The sequence below is a fragment of the Natrix helvetica genome (assembly GCF_964273705.1).
Source record: "Natrix helvetica genome assembly, chromosome: 4".
NCBI classification, from domain to species: domain Eukaryota; kingdom Metazoa; phylum Chordata; class Lepidosauria; order Squamata; family Natricidae; genus Natrix; species Natrix helvetica.
Window position 1 is genome coordinate 154,029,233 of NC_138550.1, and position 24,139 is coordinate 154,053,371.

Consider the following 24,139-nt stretch of genomic DNA (forward strand, 5'->3'; position numbering starts at 1 on the left):
CCCCGTTAGCTCCGATACAACACCAGGCACCCATTTAGGATCCCCTGCAAAGTTTTTAGCGAACACTCTTTCCCCTACCATGAAAACCCTAGGGGGGGGAGAGGATGGGTAGGAAGGGGTAGCGTAAAAGGGATGTAATCTGTCTAACGTCGTACGTAGTTTCCTTCCCATTAACAACTCGGAAGGGGCTTTGCCAGTTATTGGGCAAGGGGTGGTGTGCTGGCATCTTAAGAATGTGGCTACTCGTTGCTGCATTGGCAAATGAGCCATGCGTGCCAGTGATTCCTTGGCCGTGCGCACCGCGCGCTCTGCCATTCCATTAGCCGCCGGGTGGAAGGGAGCCACGGGAGCGTGGCGAATGCCTTGGCGTTGGAGAAATGTCTGAAATTCTTGTGAAGTAAATTGGGGCCCGTTATCCGACACTATGATGTCAGGTAACCCATGTGTTGTGAATAAGTTGTCTAAGATTTTTATAGTGGCTGCAGACGTAGTGGAATGCATAGGGAACATTTCTACCCATTTTGACCACGCGTCAATTACCAAGAAGAAGGTGGTTCCCTCTATTGGTCCTAAAAAATCCACGTGGAGTCTGCTCCACGGCGATCTGGGTTGTTCCCATTCTCTGGATGGGGCTGCTGGTGGTGCGGGGCGGACCTGCTGGCATTGGGGGCATTCCTGTACCCACGCTGCAATGTCCGCATCCATGGAGGGCCACCATATGTAGCTGCGCCCCAGGCACTTCATACGGACAATGCCAGGGTGGCCCTCATGGAGACGAGATAGCAGTGCCTGGCGCAATTTGCTTGGGATTACTATTCTGTGTCCCCAGAGGAGGCAGCCTTGGAGAGATGACAGTTCCGTTCGGCGGCGATAGAATGGCAGTAGTGGCTGGTCTATATCAGAATTAGGCCATCCACTGCGGACGAAATGAATTATTTTTGAGATGATGGGGTCTGCTTTGGAATGTATTGCTATGTCTGATGCAGACAGTGGAAGTTGCAATTCATCTAAAAGGCAGATTGTTTCTGTAGGAGCTGGGTCCAATACCGGAATCGGTAAAGGGCAGCGGCTCAAAGCATCTGCATTGCCCATTGTTATGCCTGGCTTATGGATCAGCGTGTAGTTATAGGCTGATAAGAATTCCGCCCAACGGGACATGCGGGGAGATAAAATTTCTGGAGTGGGGCGGTCGCCAGCTACAATGCCTAGAAGTGGTTTGTGGTCCGTTAGGAGGGTAAATGGCCGGCCATACAGGTAATGGTGGAAACGTTTTACTCCCGCAACGGCGGCCAGCGCCTCCTTGTCCAGCTGGCTATAATTACGCTCAGGCTTGGACAAGGTGCGGGAGTAGAACGCTATGGGGGCCTCTGAGCCGTCAGGATATACATGGCTCAGCACTGCGCCAACTCCAAATGGAGAGGCGTCGCAAGCTAGCTGCAGGGGCCACTTCTCGTCGTATTGCGCTAGCACTGGTGGAGCTGTCAAAGCCTTTTTGACAGCCGCGAGCGCCTGCGCCTCGCGGCTGGTCCAGAGCCATGGTGCTGAAGTGTCTAAAAGTCGGTGGAGGGGCTCTGCTAACGACGCTTTGTGTGGAATGAACGACGAATAAAAATTGAGGAGGCCTAGGAAAGCCTGCAACTCAACCGTATTGGTTGGGGTTGGTGCGGAAAGGATTGCCTCCACTTTTTTTGGTGATGGGTGGATTCCATCTTTATTTATTAGGAATCCCAGGAATTCTACGGCAGGGACTCCCAATTTACACTTTGATGCCTTAAGATGGAGGCCTGCAGCCCGGAATTTTTGGAGGACCGCACGTAGGGATTTTATTAACGTGGGGGCGTCTTTGGCTGCGATGAGCACATCATCGAAATAGGGTGTGACCCCAGGAATGCCATGGAGCAACCGCTCCATCAATCCCTGGAATATTCCTGGGGCCACACTGACGCCGAATTGCAGCCTACGACATTTAAAAGCCCCGCGGTGGGTGACTATTGTCTGTGCCAGTGCTGTGGCTTCATCAACAGGTAGCTGTTGATAGGCCTGAGCTAGATCCAATTTTGCGAATATCTTACCTCGTCCTAATGTGTGTAGTACGTGCTGGACTACCGGTACTGGGTGGGGATGTGCTTGGAGGGCTTTATTAATTGTTGTTTTAAAATCTGCGCATATTCTTACAGAACCGTCAGATTTTAGGGGAACAACAATTGGAGTTTCCCAAGGGGAAAAATCAACTGGTTGTAGAACTCCTTGTTCCAGGAGTTTGTCAATTTCCGCGTCTACTTTCGCCTTTAAGGCGAATGGTAGACGTCTGGCCTTAAGCCTGATGGGAGCTATTGAAGGGTCGAGGTTTAAAGATATTGGGGATCCCTTGTAGCAGCCTAATGATGGTGAAAAAACATCTTTGAATTCCGCAATTAGTGAGGTGAAATTGTTAGTAGGTAAGGAAGAGTATTGCGTTGCATGGATGCCAGTTATTGACAAACCCAGAGCACTGAACCAATCGAGCCCCAATAAAGAGGCCAGGGGATCCTGTACCACTAATAATGGTAGGTGGCCTGTGAAGGAGCCATAAGTAACTAGTAGCTTAGCGCAGCCTAGGAGCTTGATGGAGTTTCCCTGGTAGTCTTTCAGGCGGCAGTTTGCAGGGCTGAGTTGCTTTACTTTGTAGTGGGGTAGAATAGATGATAATGTTTGCCAAGAAATAATTGAGCGAGCTGAGCCTGTATCTAGCTCCATAGAGCAAGGCCGGCCTTCGAGGAAGATAGTCAGGTGCATCTTACCGCGACCTCCTGCAGATGCGGATGCTGAGTCGACAACCCACTCGGGGTTGTATTCTTGGATGTCTCCCAGGGATAGAGAATTTAGGCGGCGATTTGGTGGGGCAGGTGCAGAAAAACGGTAGGCAGCATTTTGATTTTGTGGCCGGTTGTCAGGAGCGGATGAGCGGCATATTGCTGCTAAGTGTCCTTTTTTCCCGCATTTCCGGCAAATAGCTGCCCTAAATCGGCAGGTTGAGCGTGCGTGCTTGCCGCCGCAGCTCATGCAGGCGCGACTGTCTCTAAAATTTAATGATTGCAGACGATCTATTGCTAAGTCAATTTCTGATTGGATAGAGGAGGCTAGTTGTTGATGATTTACTTGAGGCGATGGAAACTGTTGTCCCGTTGGCAACGGCTGTGGCAACCGTCTACGGTCAGGGGTTGACTGTTCGGCCATCTCCGCTGCGCGAGCCTCATCAACGGCAATTTTCAAAGTGAGGTCTGACCGGGATAGAATTCGGCGATGTAATTTAACGTCTTTCAGACCATAAATAAATTGTTCCAACAGGGCTTCGTCCAAATCAGCAAATTCACAAGGAATAGCAGCCGCACGGAGCGCAGCCACGTAGTGGCTTATGGATTGCCCCTCTCCTTGAATGCAGTGGCGAAAATCTTGTCGCCTTGCAAAACGTGAAGGTGCCGGTTCATAATGTGTTTTTAATTTTGCCATTAATGTTTCCCAAGGCACCGTGTGTACAGGGGTGGGAGCTGAGAGAGCTCTGGCAGTTGCGAACATTTCTGGTCCACAGTAGTTTAAAAATATGCCTCTTTTCCTCTCCAGGGAAAGGCTTGTTAAGTCGTGTGCCAGGAGGAAACATTCAAACCTTTCCACAAACGCCTCCCAGGTTTCTGCCTCCACACGAAATGGGGCGAACATCGATGAAGTTGTCATTGTAACTTGTTTTGCTGGGTTGGATCCGCCCGTCCTCGTCGCCAGTATTAAGTATCAGTAATAACTGACAGACAACCAGTAACAGTAACTGATTTATTCAACTTAGTAACTGAACTGAACTGAAAGCCGGTTGACAGCTATTCATATTCTCCAGCTGTCAAGCCGGTAGCCAATAGGGGCTTGATGCTCGTGCCGCCCTGGAACCTGTTTAAAACGACCAATCCTGGGCGCGCGTGGACAGGCCTCCTCTAGCGCCACCTGCTGGTGGACGCTCCGAGAATACAACAAAAAGATGCTTAATTATCATGATCCCTACATGCACACAAAATCCCATTTTGTCCTTTAATTTCAGATCTCTGTATAAACTTTTTTTGATATTAACCAACAAGGGAGTGCTAGTTAAGGAAGCAGAAGAAGTAGAAAGAATATGACAACATGAAATATGGAAACAGTTAATTTCAATCCACCAAAAGCATGGTAGGCAGATATTGTGATAAAAAAAAATTAATGGCAGAAGTTGCCCCAATCCTACGAGTCTTCAGGAAAGCTTTGGGCTAGGATGCCAAGTGAACACATTTTGGGAATATGTGTTCAGTGTAATTCTTTGATTTTTATTGTTTTAAGAAATGCTGTAATTTTGATTTTTCTATTGAAGGGCATCTGGAGTGGCATTTTTGCAACTTGGGTGGCTTTATAAATTCTTCAATAAATAAATATTAAATTAATAATGGGAAAGGAAATGTCAAGAATCTTAGGAAGGAGAGATTAATTCCCAGGTAGGTTTAAAAATGAAAAAAGGAAATTCTTGAATACTTCTAACATTTCCTACTTGTACAGCCCCATCCTTTATTTCTTAAAAGATTCTCTTTTTTCCTTTCCTGTAGAGCATAAAGAACAAAAGTTCATATTTTGTGTCAGTCTTCTTTACATAAGGGAAAAAAATGTGTAGACACTCATATAATATATTGGTGAATATATCAGAAAAATGTAAGCTGGTAAGAAAATCCATTTAACTATATAAAGGATAATGCTAAATAAGTAAATGATTTCCTGACCAACCAAGTTAAAGAGGAGAAAACATCTAAGCATAGATTATGTATCCTTTTAATGCTTTTCAATACTTCCATGATCCGTTTCCATGATCCAAAAGTCTGTTGGAGTTGGGGGACTAATAAATTCTAAATTAATAAATAAAGCACTCACTATTTTGAAGGTATGGCATCTACAAAAAGACAAGATGGCCAAAGAACATGATAGACAACCATAACACTGTTGTGGCCCGCCAGACGCCAATTCAGACAGTGAGGAAGTTGGGGAGGAACATGGGCCACTCCTGGAGTCTGGGGAAGGCTCTGAGGAAGTGCTCTGTGTCGGAGGCAGAGATGGGGCCAGGGCCGCCTGACAGTTATCAGCTGCATTGGGAGTCAGACATCAGTGAGGCAGACAGACAGCTGGGAGTTGCCAGATGAAGGGAACAGCTAAGAACAAGGGTCGACTTGGGAGTAAGGCCACAGGTGGACCATGAATGGCCCCTCCCATAGGGAATAAAAGAGGAGCAAAAGGAGAGGGGTGTTTGCAGGAGACAATGAGTTCATTCCTGCATTCTTGCCAAGCATTGCGGTGTCTGAAAGATATCGGCCTGGCCACTCTCCAAGCCTGATAAAGGTCGGTAATTGTGAACTATCTTGAAAGACTGTGGCAAAGGAAATACTTTGCTGGAGAGGAATTCACTGTAAATTAAATAAAAATGGTTTATTGGGATGAAGACTCGGCTTCGTGCTGCTGGGGAAGCCTAGGTCAGACACACTACAATTGCATCGCATCAAATAACAATGATTGAGCCATCAGATGCGCAAGAACCAGAACTCAATATATCTCAACACCCAAAATAGTAAAAGAAGAAGTAAAGACGACTTTTTGATAAAGCCTACCACAAATAATGAGTACATTATTTTTTTCCTGACTTTTCCTTTCATTTATTGATCTTACTAAATTCAGGATGAGATGGACTCTTCCTGATATGGAGGATTTATTTGGGTGATTTATTATCTTTAATGACCAAATCTTAAGAAATCAATACTAAAGACATTTGGGTATGATTTCAATTTCCTGGAAGATGTGAAACCTGCATCAGAGCCTCATATTAAAACAAAATTGTGCAACTGTAAAATAACCCCCAAAACACATAAGTTGATGTTATTCTTCTATATTATTACACTTCTAACATACCAAAGCTAAGACTCTTCACTAAATTTCTTTTGGAGTCCAATGGATGTGAAAAAAAAATTCATTGAATTAAATTAATCTTAAATTTATGGGATACAGTTCAACATACCTCATTTTTGGGAGTATAAGACGCACCAAGATTTTGAAGAGGTAAATTAAAAAAAAAGTTTTTTGCACTCTGCAGACCTCCCCAAAACGGCCCATTTTTCATGAACGGGCCCATTTTTTGTCCAAAAACAGGGCATGCATAGCATAGCCTTTAGGAGGCTTATAGAGTGCTCCTGGGGGCTGGGGGGGGGGGGCAAAAACAAGCAAAAATCCCCATTCTTTGCTCATTTTTGCCCTCCCCAGCCCCCAGCAGCCCTCTGGAAGCCTCCTAAAGGCTATGCATGGCCATTTTTGCAAAGGGGGCGGGCTTTCGGGAGGCCAAAAATGCAGTATTCAATGTATAAGACGCACACAGATTTTCACCCTCTTTTTTGAGGGAAAAAGGTGCATCTTATACTCCGAAAAATATGGTACTTTAAAACTCTAACCATTGATTTGTTGAAATATAATATTTCAATTATCAGCAATATTCAAGTTCCCAAGAATACGGCAGGAGGGGTTAATTGATACCACATGTATCATGACATACAAATGATGTGAATTATATAACTACAGAATGTCAATTTCTTATGAAAATTGAAATAAAATTCCATTCCTCTTCACTTGCCGTTTTTAAGCTAGGAAAACCTACTGAGCTATAGTTGAAACAGGAACTAAGTGTCTTCCATGCTATCAAAGGGGTCAAAATCCTATCTGTTCCCATAATGGCTTTTGAGATAAATCTGTCACTTAAATTCTGTAAGGAAATAGAGGTCAAACTGTCAGCCCAAATCTCCTACGAAAGTTATAATTTAGACTTTAAAAAAAAATCTTTAGGAGTTCAGCCTATCCTTTAAAAACTCTGAAACTATTTCATCCTTGCCAGTCTGACATGACAGCCATTTTACAAACAGCCAAATCCCTTTGCAACAACCATTTTGTGACCGCTCACATCTCATGCTTTCAACATTCCAGATATAATGGCCAATAATCTATCCAAAAACATTGCTCGATAACTGAAAAGTTTCCAGGTATCTGGGTTCTGCTATTTTCCTTTTTTGAAGATGGGGATGACAACTGCTTTCATCCTGGCTTCTAAGACTACACCAGAATAACAGAGTTGGACTTGGAAGGGTCCTTGAACATCTTCTAGTCCAACCTTCTGCTGAAGCAGAAGACCCCATACTATTTCAGACAATTTGTTGTCCAATCTCCTCTTTAAAAACCCCAGTGATGGAGTACCTCCAATTTCTGAAGGCAAGCTGTTCCACTAATTAATTGTTTTAATTGTCAGGAAATTTCTCCTTAGGTTTGATTAATTTCCATCCATTCTTCTTATTCTGCCTTATGATTTGGAGAATAAGTTGAGCCCATCTTCTTTGTGCCAGTCCCTTAGATATTGGAAGACTGCTATCATGTCACCCCTGGTCCTCCTTTTCATTAAACTAGACATACCCAATTCCTGCAACTGTTCTTCAAAAGTTTTCGACCCCTAATATCATCTTGGGAACTGTCAAGTATTTGTGATGGTTGCAGCATCCCATTGCCATGTGTTCAACATTTGTGACCTAGCCAGCTTCTGACAAGCAAAGCTAGTCTGGGGAAGCCACACTCACTTAACAACCATGTGATTCATTTAACAACATGGCAAAGAAGAGGAGAAATCAAGCACCACTCATTTAACAACTGCCTTGCTTAGCCACAAAAATTCTTGCTAATTATGGCCATAACTTGAGCACTACCTATAAAGAAAGAGGGAGGAATTCATTGAAGGAATCTTCAGCATCTTACTTAATTGCAAACAACCCCACCACACACACACCAGAGAATACATCAATTGTTCCTTGTAAATAGGAACATTTATAATGTTCATTCAACTCATGTTCAATTCATTGTTCATTCAATTAAACAGTAATAATGTTCAACCAGAACATGCAACACTGGCACTCTTTCTCCGCTGAATGCTCACTACTTCAACATTCAGGCTGCCTTTATCCACCATTTTAAACACATTTCACATTTTCTGATTTTTAGATTATTATTCATTTATAGTAGACAATAAGCCTAAGCCATGCATTTTAGATGTGCAGCAATTTCTCTCTGTCCAGACTTATCCCAGATTCCCAGATGATTTGCTTGACTCTCAGAGAAGCCAAAACAGAGAGAGAAAGAGAGATACAGAGAGACGGAGGGAGAGACAGAGAGGCAGACAGAGAGACAGACTCCAAACCAAACCAAACCAAACTGCAGATAAACAGATGGATTTGCAATTGGTGACATTAAATTCCTACCGTACATTAGCAAAAAAATGACTAGCCAAGCAATTCACAATTTCCCTAGAGATGCAAAGATTTGTATCATAATTTAAATCAAGTCAGGATGTTTGTCACATCACAAATGAAAAAAACAATTGAAACAAATTATCCTTCCAGTTATATCCTAAACTTCTAACTGAGGTTCTGGGCGGATTTGGGGGGAAAATGCAGGGGTAAAATAAGTAAATAAGTAAGTTTAAATTAATGTGAGTTATATTGGGGTCTCCCTAATTCAAAGTGAAGCTAAAATTTAACTAATTTAGTCGTATTGAAGTAAATAAACCTAAATCAACCCTAATCCAAATAATTCCATTTAAATTAAATGTGACTAACTGGTTTTTGTCCAAGACTTTTGGAAAATCGCTACCCAAAGGAGCAAGATAATCAATCTGACCAATGATTGATCTATCAATTAATTTGGCGAGAAACCTCTAGGCCATTATAAATGAAAATCCAGGGGAATAATTCATAATTATTGAGTTACAAATTTAGAAATGAGAAAGGTTTACCATGGCAAAGCAATATCCAGTGTTCCCTGATGTTCTACTCTGAACAGCAAATAGTTTCGTTAGTCAAACTCTAGGTTGGCTGTCTTCAGTCTCACACTGATTGAAAATGATAGAAGTTACTGGCTACCATATTAGGAAGTCACTAGATGGAGAAATTCGTCAAAAGATATTGATAAACTGGAACAAGACCAGAAAGGGCAATCAAGATGGGGAAAGGATCAGAAACCATGCCCTATGAGGGGTTTAAGTAACCTAGGGATGTTTAGCTTGCAGAAGAAAAGACGTTTTTCAGGAGGAAACTGGACTTTCTTGTTTTTTCTTTTGAAGACGTTTCGCTTCTCATCCAAGAAGCTTCTTCAGTTCAGACAAAACAGTAGGGAATGGAAGGACATCCTGTCAGAGGTGAAGAAGCTCTGAATGAGAGGTGAAACGTCTTCAAAAGAAAAAGCAAGAAAGTCCACTTGCCTCCTGAAAAAGCACCTTTGGGACAATCATTGCCTGTATGAATGAGAATCTCACCAGGGGTGGGCTGCTGGGGGTTTGCAGGGGTTCAGGAGAACCTCTAGCTGAGATTCTGTGCAGTTCGGAGAACCCGAAAATCCCACTCCTGGCTGGCCTCGCCCACTCCACTCCACCCCTCCCAGGAGTCCCCACATGGCCTGTTTTAGATGCAGGTAAGTGCAGAGTGTGCATGGAGGCCCGGTGAGGGTGAAAAACAGGCCTACGAAGTTTTGGAAGGCCCAAAACAGGCCTATTTCAAGCTTCCAGAGGGCCTCCGGAGCCTGGGGAGGCCATTTCCCCGCTCCCGGAGGTTTGAAGAAAGTGTGTGGAGCCCAGGGATGGCAAAAACATCCCTCCCCCACCATGGTGTAGGAAGCCAACTAGGCCACGCCCATCCAGCAACCAGGCAGGGAAACCCCTTGCTAAAATTTTTGAAGCCCACCCCTTGTCTACAGACATTGAGATAATAGCTATCATCAAATATCTGAAGGGCAAATCACATTGTAGATGTTCTATCTGGGAGAACACGGGTGGAGGGAAGGACTGAGGCAAGCCAGATCTCTTAATGCTAACAGTTTATTGCTAACAGGTTGCCAACGTGGCATTTCAGTACCCGCGTGTCTCAGATAATGGCAACACGGAAACCCTGCTTGACAGCTCTTTATATATGCCGGTTGTCAAGCAGGATCCAATCAGAACCGAGTACGGCACACCCCCAGTGGAACCAGGAAACTGCCATACACAACACCAGAAGGTTTGGATTTATTCTCATTTGCACCAGAAGGTAACAGGGTAAAACTTCAAGGATGCAGGTGCAAATTTAGACATTAGGTAAAACTACTTGACTATAAAAGTTGTCCATTAATGGAGTAAGTTACAGCATGGAGTGTTTTCCTTTCCTTCACTGAAGGATTTCAGAGGCAGAATAATAATCTGTCAAGAATGATGTAGTGAATCCTGCAGTGTCCAGAGGGTTGACTTGATGATGTCTTAGATCACCTCCAAATCTACTGTACATGTCTAACATTCTATATCTAAACAAAGACTGCACCCAGTTGGACAGCTAGCACTATCCCAGCCACTGCTTTTCAAACATTAGATTGCAATAACCCTGAGCTGACCATCTTTTCAAGATCCAGGTATTAATGCACAATATCAGAAGATGGTCCAAGTGTCTATTGTTGGAAAAATAAATGAAATATTGCTAAATGATCAAATCCTATGGAATGAAACTTTGCATGATGTTTTCCAATGTGTTCCAGAGTTATGCTGGAACATACACACCCATAGCCATATATATAAAATTTGGGCCCAGCTGCTTTCTCTCTGTCCTAGAAAGAAGGAACTGGCCAACCACTTCCAAAATGTTGTCAAGAAAACTTCAGAGACCAGTCCAAGCTGTGTTCAGGAATCAAGATTGATCTGAGAGGCTATCCAGTATCATAACACTGAATGTGTGTTTTCCACAATTATCAGTTAAAAATTCTGCACCATGATGTTTGCATAGCAAATGCCAGGCCTCTTATAGTATTTTTTTTTCTCAATCCAGTTTAGGAATTCATGGTTTTGCCAAATTGCCTTATTTCTTGAAAATGCTTAGAGCCAAAATGTGTCTTAGAAATTCCAGCCTAATTTAATCTTTGCCCCAAGTAGGTGGGCATACTTCCAAATGAAGCACTGCCACAAACAGCCCATTTCATTTCTAGGGATATTTGTGCAATGCATTTATGCTTTATGGCAGTGTTTTTCAAACTTGGCAACTTTAGGATGTGTGGACTTCAACTCCCAGAATTCCCCAACTAGCCTTGCCAACTAGGAAATTCTGGGAATTGAAGTCTACACATCTGAATGTTGCCAAGTTTGAAAAACATCGCTTTATACTATGCAAATTAACTCTCTCAATGTAGCTTTAATTTGTTTATTAAATTTATATGCCACTCATCTTGCTATTTAAACCAGCTCTAATGAGCAGGAATAAGCTGTTCCGTAAATAGATCCATATATATTTTACAGACAAAAGTTCAAAGCCTGTTATACTGCATTTGTCCACTTAGTTCCTGGATGGGAAAACCATTACAAATCCTAATTGTGACTAGACTGAGGGCTAACAAAGTATACCACATAAAATAATGAGAAACACTTTTGCACTATTGCCAAGAAAAACAACTGGATGTTTCAACAATAATTGACCTTGAATCAAAAAACATCCAGTTTTTTGCATTTGATCTACTAGAGTTTTCGGGTGGGTTCACACTAGATTTAATTGGATTGGGTAAATTGTGGTTCAGTTAATATGGAACGTAACCAATTATTATTATTATTATTATTATTATTATTATTATTATTATTATTATTATTATTATTTTATATAGATGTATAGATAGATATATAGATATAGATATATATTCGTAGATTTTCACAGGTGTAAGTATGCTGGTCTTGTTGTATTCAGGTCTTTTCCCGTGTAAGATTGAGATTGTCTTGGCAACGTTTCGGCGAGGTCTCACATGCCATCCTCAGGCGTGGGCGGAGCTGCTGTCTTTCTATAAATCTTGGTGTGGGGTGTGTGTGTGCTGGCTTTGTTTCAGTAAGTAGATTGATTGGATATGTGGCTGTATCATGATTGGTAGATTGGTGCTGATTGGTGCTGGCTGTGGGTCCATTGTTGTTTTGTGTTGTAACGGCCTGGGTGGTGGGTCACACTTAGTCACAATTAGAATTTTTAATAGTTTTCCCATCCAGGAACTAAGTAGGCAAATGCAGTATAACAGGCTTTGAACTTTCGTCTGTAAAATACATATGGATCTATTTTCATAGATTTTCACGGGTGTAGGTATGCTGGTCTTGTTGTATTCGGATCTTTTCCCGTGTAAAATTAACAGTATCTTGGTGACGTTTCAACGAGGTCACACTCATCATCTTCAGGCTCGTGCCTGAATATATATATTGTGCCACCCAACTCCCAGCAATTCCCATTGCCTTAGCATGTTGTCAATCACAGATAAACCCCCAAATGGCCTCAATGACTCTCAGAAAGAATGCTAACGACCAGATGACTGCAAGGCAAGATGACTCCACCATCCAGTCAAAACCGAAGAAGCTTCTTGGATGAGAAGCAAAATAGCAAACCAAGAAAGTCCAGTTGCCTTTTGAAAGAAAGCATCTTTGGGATGTCAAGGCAAAGTACAATTTCTTAGTTTGGCACCATATTCAATTAATCTGGTTTTAGGGCTTTAAACCAACCATATTTAGAAGAATAAGTGTTTCACAGTTGAAACTTCTCTGTAACTATAAAATCTCCATTTCTAAATGACCAGCAATAAAAGAAAATGAGTAATACCATGGATTCCAAAGAGCAATACTTTTAGTGCTTAGATTTTTTTTAAAAAAATCAGATATGAGATTCAATAACTGGTTATATTTTAATACTGCTGTAATCTTTTGCATTTAAGAGCAAGCTGTTAATCCTTCTTTTTGTAGGAATTAAAATAACTAATTTGTTGGTTGGACACTGACAAAGACTAATTCCACATCTCCTACAGCTTATTCATACCGCGGCAGTCTACATTTGACTAGGGGTTGCAGACATCCCATTTATATAAAACTGCAATAGCAGCTTTTCAAACTTTTAAAAAAACATCTGTGCATATAAAATAGTTGCTTTTGTTGCAACAAGGCTGTTTGCCAAGACCTATTTTTAATATCTAGTTATTGTATGTCTAATGGCTAATCATTACTCATTGCATGTTCTCTTGCAAATATACAGCATACTCAACAGCAGAATGTAGATTTAATCTGCAGTCGTTAAATTACAGAATCGGGGAATTATAGGCAGCCATTACCTGATCAATGAATGACTAGCTACTAGTAGTTACAGATATTTTACCATTCAGAAAGTGGTAAGATGGTTCTAATCAAGCTTTAGAAGGTGCTGTAAACTTTGGGATATTTCTGTAAGGGAAATGGTGCAAAGAAACAAAGAAAAATCTTTGGGCTTCTACTTGATAAACTTTTCTCAAAAACCTCAATAAAATAGCCGAATGAACTATTGAGCCAAATGAACCGAAAAGAAGAAAAAAGAAAGTCCAGAACTGCAAGAGAAGGGAAAAAGAGCTCTATCTCTTTCAATAGCACAGTACAGTCTCTATACTGCAAACTTCAATCATCTTTAAAACGTCCCACAAAAGTCTTGAAGTTTGGTGAGATTTTCCATAAAACTTCAGTACTCAAGATAGCCTAGAAGGAGCATGAGAATGAAACATTACACATCTATAGTTTAGATACAGTCCAAGACTTCACACATATCTCCATTCACTGGACTCATATGGATGAGCTTGACTGTCAGAATTATGGAATTAAACTGACTCTCTGGAAAATGGACTCTTTCCATTCTTTTTTTCCCTTTTAGGAATAGGGCTACCATAGAATAGAATAGAATAGAATAGAATAGAATAGAATAGAATAGAACAGAACAGAACAGAGTAGAGTAGAGTAGAGTACTCTTCCTTCCTAGTATCTATCTCTCCCCACTTATGACTATAACCATGTTGCTTATATCTTTATATTGTTTCCTAGTATGATTTGATAGGTTATTAGTAACCTTGACTATCATTAAGTGTTGTATCTTTTTATTCTTGATGAAGGTATTTTATTCTCCTTATATACGCTGACAGCATATGCACCAAAGACAAATTCCTTGTGTGTCCAATCACACTTGGCCAATAAAGAATTCTATTCTGTTCTATTCTATTCTGTTCTCTTCTCTTCTCTTCTCTTCTCTTCTCTTCTCTTCTCTTCTCTTCTCTTCTATTCTATATGTACACTAATCAGCCTGTATTAAAATGAAATTTTGTTGCATTCAGCTCTCAAAAGATAACCATTATGCATATAGCCACATACTGTATATGACAGAGAAACATCTCAGTCTTGTTCGAATGTATACATATAAATGGCCAAAGAAAATAATCCTGTGAATTTACAAGACCGATGGCATAAGGAACAAAGCTGTTGCAGAATCTACTAGACCTGCTATAGATACTATGAAACCTGCTCCCAGAGGGGAGCAAGAGAAACAGACTATGAAGTGGGCATGTAGAATCTCTAACAATGCTTTGAGCTCTAAGCACATAGCGCTTAGAAGCAGTATCCTGAATAATGGGAAGCAAGCATCCTATAATCTTCTCGGCTGTCCTTACTATTCTCTGTATGGGCTTTCTATCTGAGGCATTGTTAGTACCAAACCAAACAGTGATGCAGTTTATTAAAACACTCTCAAACGTCCCTTTGTAAAAAGTAGCCAGGACAGAAGCAGAAAGATGTGCTCTCCTCATCCAACCAAGAAAATGCAAACACTGGTTTGCACACTTCACTAAAGATAACATATGAATTGTTATGGCTTATTCCACCAAGGTTCTTTGATATTATAAAGTTTACATTTTTAAAGTTTATAAACTTATGCGAAACTTGTTGCCTTCAAATACTTTGATGAAACATTTGAAATGGGGATACAATAATAAGGAATTAAGTACTTGATCTTTACGCAGCTCTTGAAAGACTTGTGGCTAACATATACGGATAGTCTTCGACTTATTACCTTAGTCCAGGGGTGTCCAAACTTGGGAACTTTAAGACTTGTGGACTTCAACTCTCAGAATTCCCCAGCCAGCCGGCTGGGGAATTCTGAGAGTTGAAGTCCACAAGTCTTAAAGTTCCCAAGTTTGGACACCCCTGCTTTAGTCGAATCCAAAATTTTGTTGCTAAGCAAGAAAGTTCTTAAGTGAATTTTGCCCCATTTTATCACCTTTCCTGCCACAGTTCTTAAGTGAATCACTGCAGTTGTTAAGTTAATCTCACCGCTGTTAAGTGAATCTGACTTCCCCATTGACTTTGCTTATCAAAAGCTCACAGCAAGTAATCACATGACCCCAGGACACTGCAACCGTCATAAATATGAGTCAGTTGCTAAGCAGCTGAATTTTGATCATGTGACCATGGAGGGGCTGCAACGGTAGTAAGAACAGTCATAAGCCACTTTTTCTCAGCCCTGTAACATCGAACCGTCACTGAATAAACTGTTGTAAGTTGAGGACTACCTCTATGTTAAACACATTGTCTTACAAAGCATAGGACAAAACAGCAAACTAATATGGGATTTTTTTTAAAAAAAAAGACCTATTATGTTTCAATTACCAATAATGGACATCTTCAGGATCAATATTCAGGATCCAGCTACTTTCTGAATCTTGGATTGAACCACTCCTAGTAGGAGAATGGAAATAATTGTAATTGACTGATATTCAGAGTTAAAGCAGATTTCTCACAGTCTAACTAGTCCATTTGTTAACACCTGCCCTAACTGTAGCTGCTTCTGGGTCATGCCCCATAAAATCAGTTGAAAGGCTGCTTCTTAGTGCATCTGTGGCTCCTTCTGGGAAAAGCAGAAAGCTTGAAATCTAAATTATCAGCATAGGTTTTGACTGCAAACGTTTTGCAAAACAAATCTGAGCTAAAAAACTGGGTGTAAATTGAAGTGTGCATACAACACTTGTATCTAAAAGCAAATTCAGGTTTGAGGTGCTGTTAGAACTATAGCTTAAAAACAAGATGGAGATAATTGAGTATGGAATATAAGCTTTGCTTAAGTTAAAATTTGAGCCACCCCCCCAAAAAACTCTATAACCCATTATCTGGAGCCAATCCTATCGTTCGGTAGATAATAAAAAGTTGCTTTTTCCTTGAGTCCTCTGCAACCTTTTGCAAATATTGAGAATGACTGACTGCCCGACCAAGATTTGTACTCCTGAAAATGTGTGTGTGTGTGTGTGTGTGTGTGTGTGTTAAAGAGAGAGAGAGAGAGAGGGAGGGAGGGAGAGGGAGGGAGGGAGGGAGGGAGGGGGGGAGAGAGAGAGAGCAATGCACAGAGCCAGCTTGGACAGATCCTTAAAGTTTTCTTGGCAAAGTTTTTCAGAAGCAGTTTGCCGTTTCTTCTTTCCTAGGTCTGAGAGAAAATGACTATTCAGGTCACCAGCTGGCTTTGTGCTTAAAGCAACACTAGAACTCAGAGTCTCCTGGTTTCTAGCCTGATGCCTTAATTCAGCCTTAACCCAGCGGTCCCCAACCTCTTCACACCAGACACTGGTTTCATGGAAGACCATTTTTCCACGGACCGGGGGTCATGGTGGGAGGACAAGCATGCAACCTATATCTCCCTGTGCAGATGTAGAGTAGGCTGGTGATGACTGGACAAAGCAACTGGCAGCCAAGTGATACCATAAAATCTCTCTCTGCTTTCCCCTGATGGTCATTTACATTTTTTGGAAACTAAGCGTGACAGCATTATCCATTGGCAAAACCAGAATTTCTGCTACATTCTTGCCTTCCGCATTCAGAACTGTTTGTCTTCTGATAATGAAAGGGAAATTAATACCCAATAATTACATTTCTCTAATCATCAGAGACTTCTGTCCTTTGTTCTCTGCAATGCCTGGCTCCTACTGGTAGTTTTCAACAGGCTCCCCACTTACAGTTTGATTAGGAAATTAACAGGGTGCATTGTTCTTTCTTTAGTCACGCTTTCCCACCAACAAGGAAAGACCTGCATTCTGCTTATGTGCTTGAATATCTAAATTCAAATAAGATGGCTATAGAAAACCTTGGCCTCTTAGGTATGCAGCCTCCAGTGGTGGGTTCCTTCTGGTTCAGACCGATTCAGCCGAACTGGTAGTGGTTTGGCGGGCTGGGTCGCTGGAACCGACAGCAACCCAGGCCTGCCACGCCCCCAAACTGGTTCTCTAGGCAGCGCCGTAGGAGCTGCCATCTTGTTTTTTGCTTCTGCGCATGCGCAGAACAATTTTTGTTACACTGTCCATGCATGCACAGCTCACCTCAAGCACACATATGGCATGAACATAAGTGAACTGGCAGTAGTGCCTGCCCGAACCCACCCCTGGCAGCCTCTCTTGCTACAGCAGGGGTGTCAAACCCAAGGCCCAGGGGCCAGGGCCGACCTGCATGGAGTTTACAACTGGACCACCCTGGAAACAGCAAAGGACTGGCCCGCAGTGCCTCTGCCAGCGAAAACAGAGCCCGGGAGGCCGTTTTCACTGGCAGAGTACTTGGGCCACCACAGGTGCCCCCAACACAAGTAATGTCTAGCTGGCCATGCCCACCCAGCCTCCCGAGGTCAAACACAAACCTGATGCAGCCCTCAATGAAATCGCATTTAGAGACCCCAGTGCTACAGCAAACCCAGAATAAGGAACTTAAGTTTGCTAAGATATTTTTTAAGTTTGGCAAGAAATGCTCTGTCCCTATCTGACATTATAGCCGAATGCCAGGAAAAGACTTTGTCCTCTGTTTTTCATACAACCTGAAAGATTTCCTGTTGCTCTTTGATACAGAAAGTTATTACCGGATTGATTCAAGCCATCAGGATGTAGCAAAGAAAATCTCTGGGCCAATCTTTCTTCTCAGACAGAAAGAATGGGGAAGATGCCAAAAAAATATACTTTTTTGGCTGCAGGAGGAGGAAGCACCGAAGCTTTTAATGCGCAAATACTTTCACAGGGCTGTCAAAAGCTGACTTGATAATAGCAGCAGGTTTAGGACTGATTTATTATCTGAACTGACTGGTCCTTTGGACACAAATAAATAATAAATAAGCAAACAAGGGGAAAGGTTATTGTTTGGAGTTTCTATTGTTTCCAGTGGCTGAACGCAGAGGAAACATCCTGTTTTGTTCCAAGCTGTCTATAATAATAGAATACAATACAATAGTAGAGTTGGAAGGGACCTTGGAGGTCTTCTAGTCCAACCCCCTGCCTAGGCAGGAAACCCTATACCGTTTCAGACAAATAGCGATCCAACATCTTCTTAAAGACTTCCAGTGTTGGGGCATTCACAACTTCTGGAGGCAAGCTGTTTTTAGGGCATTTGGGTTGAACTAATATGGGTAAAAACACGTGTTCTTGATTACTAATTATTTATTGTTTTCTCTATTTCTTCCCCTTTTTTATTACCCCAAAGGTGCTTTTTCAGGAGGCAACTGGACTTTGTTTTTTTTTCTTTTGAAGGTGTTTCGCTTCTCATCCAAGAAGCTTTGACAGGATAGCGGGGAATGGATTATTACTTTACAAATAACTTCAGGCAAGGAACATACAGGTAGTCCTCGACTTACAACAATTCATTTAGTGACCCTTCAACAGGATTGAAAAAAGTGACTTGCGACCGTTTCTCATACTTATGACCTTTGTAGCATCTCCATGGTCGTGTGATCAAAATTCAGATGCTTGGGAACTATTCATATTTATGACAGTTGCAACGTCCTGAGGTCACGTCATCCCCTTCTGCGACCTTCTGACAAGCAAAGTCAATGGGGAAAGCCAGATTCACTTAACAACCGTGTTACTCACTTAACAACTTCAGTGATTCGTTGAACAACGGTGGCAAGGAAAGTCGTAAAATGGGGCAAAACTCACTTAATATGTGTTTCACTGAGCAAGAGAAATGTTGATTGAGGTCGTAAGTCAAGGACTGCCTGTACTCGTTCGTCCTCTTTTTTTGGGTTGACGTGGGTTGGGCTGAAAGTGAGCGACTGGCCCAAAGTCACCCAGTTGGCTTTCATGGCTAAGGTGAAACTAGAACTCACATGCTCCCACTTTCTAGCCTGATGCCTTAATTACTAGACCAAACTGGAATTATGGCAGCTTCTATTCACATTCAGATGAATGCAGAAAACCCTTTCGCTGTCAGAGGGTTGCAGGAAGCCATAGCAGCCAGAAACGGAGCTCAGGAGCCCATTTTCGCTGAGAGAAGGCCTCTGGCCATCACAGGCGCACCTGACATGAGTGACATCGAGCTAGCCACGCCCATCCTGGCCTCCCCATTTCAAACACATGATGCAGCCCTCAATGAAATCGAGCTTGGCACCCCTGCCTTAGAGTTTTGTGTTCCAAGGCAAGAAGTAAAAGACGGCTACTAGACGTTAATCTTTATTTAAAAAAAACAACAGTAACTGACTAAGCCAAGATACACAATCCCCGGCTGACAGCAATTTATACAAACGCCGTCAGCCGGGGAACCAATAGGGTAATCAGGATACTCCCGCCGGATGTATGGGCCAATAAAGGGAAGGTCTACGCAGCGCCACCTACTGGTGGACCAGCTCAGTACACAACATAGAGCATAGGCAGGTTGAGCTATGCATGGAAACTCTACCCTCCATCTCCAGCTCACTGTCAGCCTTAGCATGTTTTAGGCCAAATGTAGCTGAACAATCCCAGGAAGCAAAATTCATTAGTTTTACACATGAATAGAGAAGATGTTATTTGCAAGCAAGTTGCACATCAAATTACATCCAGGCTTCATTTCAATTCAGAACATATCCATGCAGACGCTTGCTATTTTTACCAATGCAGCATCTTCTACTGAAAAGATAAACATCAGATCTCTTTGGAGATAGCAATCACTTCGATTTTTTTTAAAAAAATGTTTCTGTCCCACACATTGATGTCTCTTCTTGAGATTCGTCCCAGGGCTAACTGAGTCTCTTTCTTCTTCCAAGCTCAAAGCTGAGAACAATCTTGAAGAGGAGATGGAGAAAATATAAAACTTATTGCAATAACCATTGATAAAGGGGAGGAAAAAACCCTGCAGATGCATTTACGTTTATAGTTTTATCTTGGCTTTTGCAAAACGCCACAGCTTTGATCATATTTCTGTCCTGGCTGTTTAATCTTCCCGTTGTTTGTTTTCCTAGGCAAGGCTCCAACACACTGCACATATGGGTCCCAGGCCATTGGGGGCTTGTATTTTTCGGCAGCAGCCCCTACTGCCACATGGTAAGCTGCTTTCCAAACAGAGGGGAATTTCAAAAGCAGATTGTAAGATAGCATGAATGATGGTTCACTAAATGAAGCTGAGAATTTTTTAAAAAAGATTATTTTGGATGAGCTTAAAAATGGAACAACATTTTTAAAGTGTGAGGGTTTTTAAAAAAAACATGCTACAATTTGATATTTTTGTATTGCTTCCACTGTGAAATTTTTATGGTTCATTGGATGGTTGGTTGGTAGGTAGGTTTATGATAGCTAGATAGATGATAGCTAGATAGATGATAGATGATAGACGATAGATGATAGATGGATGGATGGATGGATGGATGGATAGATGGATGGACGGACAGACAGACAGAGACAATAAAAGATGATAGATAGATAGATAGATAGATAGATAGATAGATAGATAGATAGATAGATGATAGACAGACAGACAGATGATAGATGATAGACAGACAGACAGACAGACAACAGATGGATGGATGGATGTGGATGGATGGATGGTTGGATGGAGATAGATAGATAGATAGATAGATAGATAGATAGATAGATAGATAGTGTTGTATTTGTACTGATAAATAAATAAAGGGAGACTAGTATAGATCTAATTAGCTCTCATCAGCTAGCCATACCCTAACTGGGATTCGAACCTGGGCTGTATTATATCTTAGGCAGAGGTCTTAGATAGATAGATATAGATAGATAGATAGATAGATAGATAGATAGATAGATAGATAGATAGATAGATAGATAGATAGATGATAGACAGACAGACACTGTATTGTGCAAAAGGAAAGTTTTGTAGGAGGCAAAGTCTTTCTTATCTGGGGATGCTTAAGTGCACCAATAAATGCTATGATGGGACAGTGGCTTTTCTGACTCCAATTGCTACTATGGTAGTAATTTAGACAATTTTACTCTCAGTGGAATGGGAAAAGAATATGTCAAGACTTAATTGCATGAACAATACAGGCCAACAGCATGGATTTCCTGCCTTTTTCTCTAAAATGCAGGCTTATCACTGAAAAATATGCTAATTAAGGTGGTCTGATTAGATGAACAAACATATAAAAAAAGGGAAGGGCATAATAAAACTTCCACCCCATTTCTTGTTGGCAGTTTAGGCAGAAAACAAAACTGTTCTTTTACGGTACAACAAAACAAGAAAGGATTGGCAAAAGACTACTGCTATCAGCTGTGGACTAGATTCTGCCAAGAACATCAGCAATACCCGAAAACCTGGAATTTAATTTTTAGAGCGGGTGAATAGTACAGAAATGAGGAGATTAAAAAATGGGAGAAAGAGGCAAGAATTACTAGAAAGAGAATTACATGGATTTCAGTAGCAGATCATGCTGAGGGAAGAGAAGCATTAATATAAGTTGCAACAGGAACGTTAATGCTATTTACTGCTTTCCACTGATTCTCATGGCTCAGCCAGGCAATATATTTAGCTATTGAGCCTCTCCTGCGGAAGAGATGCTACTAGGGAGGGAGGTCTAAGTTACACTAATTCTATCAAGCAACCCCAATCCTTGAAACCTAAATGTCTAAAAACTACAGTGCTGAAAGATCAGTTTTATTTCAAGTCTATTTCATGTTCTAGACCAGGGGTGTCAAACTCGATTGCATTGAGGTACCTATTAATCTATTTGCATTTGCATGCTTTCAAACTGCTAAGCGGACAGGAGCTGGAACACGTAACAAGAGCTCACCCCATTGCATGGAGCTCAGGTCTCGAACACCAGGTTGTCAGCTCTCTAGCTGACAAGCTCAGCTTCTTTAACCGCCGAGCTTTCTTATATTATGACTTAAATGGGAACGGTGTGTGGGGTTCTCTATCGTCCTAATTCCATCTTTCTTCTTTGAGGACCTTCTATCCGCTGAAGGTATTATTGTAGAAGATTAGCAAGGTTCAGACCATTCTTACTACCTCTCATGGACCAACAAAATAATTCCCAACACAAAAACATTTGGAAAGGATGGGAAAGGCCCTTAATATCCCCCCCCCCAAAGTTCTTTAGCCCATTTGTAAAAATTTCAAGCCTTCTTTGCAGGTCAGCCAGCCAGCCAAGAAAACTACTATACTTCCTTGTTCTATTTCATAAACAGGGACATCTGTATATGGCCCAGGGCTGATTACAGCCATCTGGGAGAAGATCAAGGGCTGAGTTCATCCATCATGTTAATGGGCAATAGTGTGGTTTGGTGGCAACCCAGCTCCTGGGGCTTATGAAAGTAAAGGTTGCCTTTGCACATATGTGCTAGTTGTTCCTGGCTCTAGGGGGCGGTGCTCATCTCTGTTTCAAAGGTGAAGAGCCAGCGCTGTCTGAAGATGTCTCCGTGGTCATGTGGCCGGCATGACGCACGGTTACCTTCCCACCAAAGGTGGTTTCTTATTTTTCTACTTGCATTGTTTTATGTGCTTTCAAACTGCTAGGTTTGCAGAAGCTGGGATAAGTAACGGGAGCTCAGTTCATTACACGGCGCTAGGGATTCGAACCGCCAAACTGCCAACCTTTCTGATCGACAAGCTCAGCGTCTTAGCCACTCAGCCACGGCGGTGCCCCATCCTGGGGTTTGTTAGACAGGCTTAAGGATTTGGCAGTTATATGTGAGTGCAGCCACTTCCTGCCAGGAGCTGGAGGAGGCCACCACACCTGAGCTGTCAAAAACGCTGGTGCTCAAGCCTCCTTTGAAGCCTCAAGGGCAGCCCCGACCATTGTTAGTAGCCACGTAGTAGCCTTCCATGCCTGCCGACTTCACCTGATGCCCAGAAAGTGCTTGCGGGCAGGCAGGCAGGAGCTCAATAGCTTAACATTGGACTAACAGCTGCAGATAAAAAGGACACGGTGGGGATTCCATGAACGCCCTCGGAAGGGAAGGCGGGGGAGGGGGTGTTTATGTGTGCAGGATTTGGCTGGGTCTCCGTTGAACGAAACCGCAAGCTCCTTTTAAAGCGAGGTCGGGGGAGGGGGCGGAGGGGCGAGCCAGCCAGCGCTGCAGTGGAGCTATGCAGGAGCCTAGCAAAGAGGGAAGCCGTGGCGGCTCAGCAGGTTCCTCGCCGGCTCACCTCTCCGCGCCCCCTCCAAGCCTCTAATTGTGGCTGGCACCCCCCACCCACCCCCACTCCTAGCCCTCATTTGGCCAAGGCGCCGAAGCCTTTGATCTGCTTGCTGACACCCTCCCCCCCACCTTACCTAGCCAGCCGACTCGGCTGCGATTGCCCCCCTCAGGTGAGAGCAAAGGGGGCGCCTCTGGCTTTGCAAAAGGAAAAGGCAGGAGAACCGCAGCCCTTACCTTCCACAGCCATTCTCTCAGAGCTCGCTTAGTGCATGCATAATTCGCCTGCCCAGAGATGCTTCTCCTCCTCCTCCTCCTCCTCCTCCTTCCTCCTTCCTCCCTTCTTCCCCCACCCCCTTCTCTCCTTCCTTCTCTTTCTTCTCCCTTCACGGTTTTCTCTCTCTCGCTCATCTGCACCCGAGAAGTTCAACCTGCAGCGAGGAAGGCTTTAGCTCGCTTTCCCTCTGCAGCCTGGGAAATGGAGTCTCTGCCCTTCCCGCTCAAGCGGCGCCCCGGGGGCCCTTGGTGGCGACGGGGCTCCCTCACGCCCGCGGAGCCCCGGTCCTCGCCACCGGAGGCCGTCTCCCGCGGGGGAGGAATCCCTGCCGCCTTGCCTTGTCTCAGGGGCTCCAAACCAACGGGGAAAGGGAGACTACAATTCCCGTCATGCCATGCCGCAAGGTTTAGCGGAGACCTGGAGTGGGGACGGGTTTGATTGAGCGTTTCTTTGTCAAATTAGAAGAGGAAACAGGTAAAACTGGGTTGTTGTCCGACGGCCTGGCCAAAAAACAAAACCACAACAGCGGCTGGGATCAAAACCAGAAGATAGGCTTAACATACAGAAGGATCTTGACAAACTTGAACATTGGGCACTATCTAATAAAATGAAATT

General features: G+C 42.8%; 1 protein-coding gene across 4 annotated transcripts in view; it reads right to left on the reverse strand.

Moving 5' to 3' along the window:
* The window catches only part of SAMD12 (sterile alpha motif domain containing 12), a 315,705-nt gene extending 291,853 nt beyond the window's left edge, over positions 1 to 23,852 (reverse strand). For 2 of the 4 annotated variants that reach the window (XM_081950862.1, XM_081950863.1), the window contains exon 1: positions 23,485 to 23,852. In XM_081950862.1, the coding sequence (XP_081806988.1) occupies positions 23,485 to 23,497 (13 nt within the window). In that variant the 5' untranslated portion in view covers positions 23,498 to 23,852. The remainder of the gene's footprint in view (positions 1 to 23,484) is intronic. The other 2 variants (XM_081950864.1, XM_081950865.1) reach the window with 2 other exon arrangements.
* Positions 23,853 to 24,139: the final 287 nt, after the last annotated feature.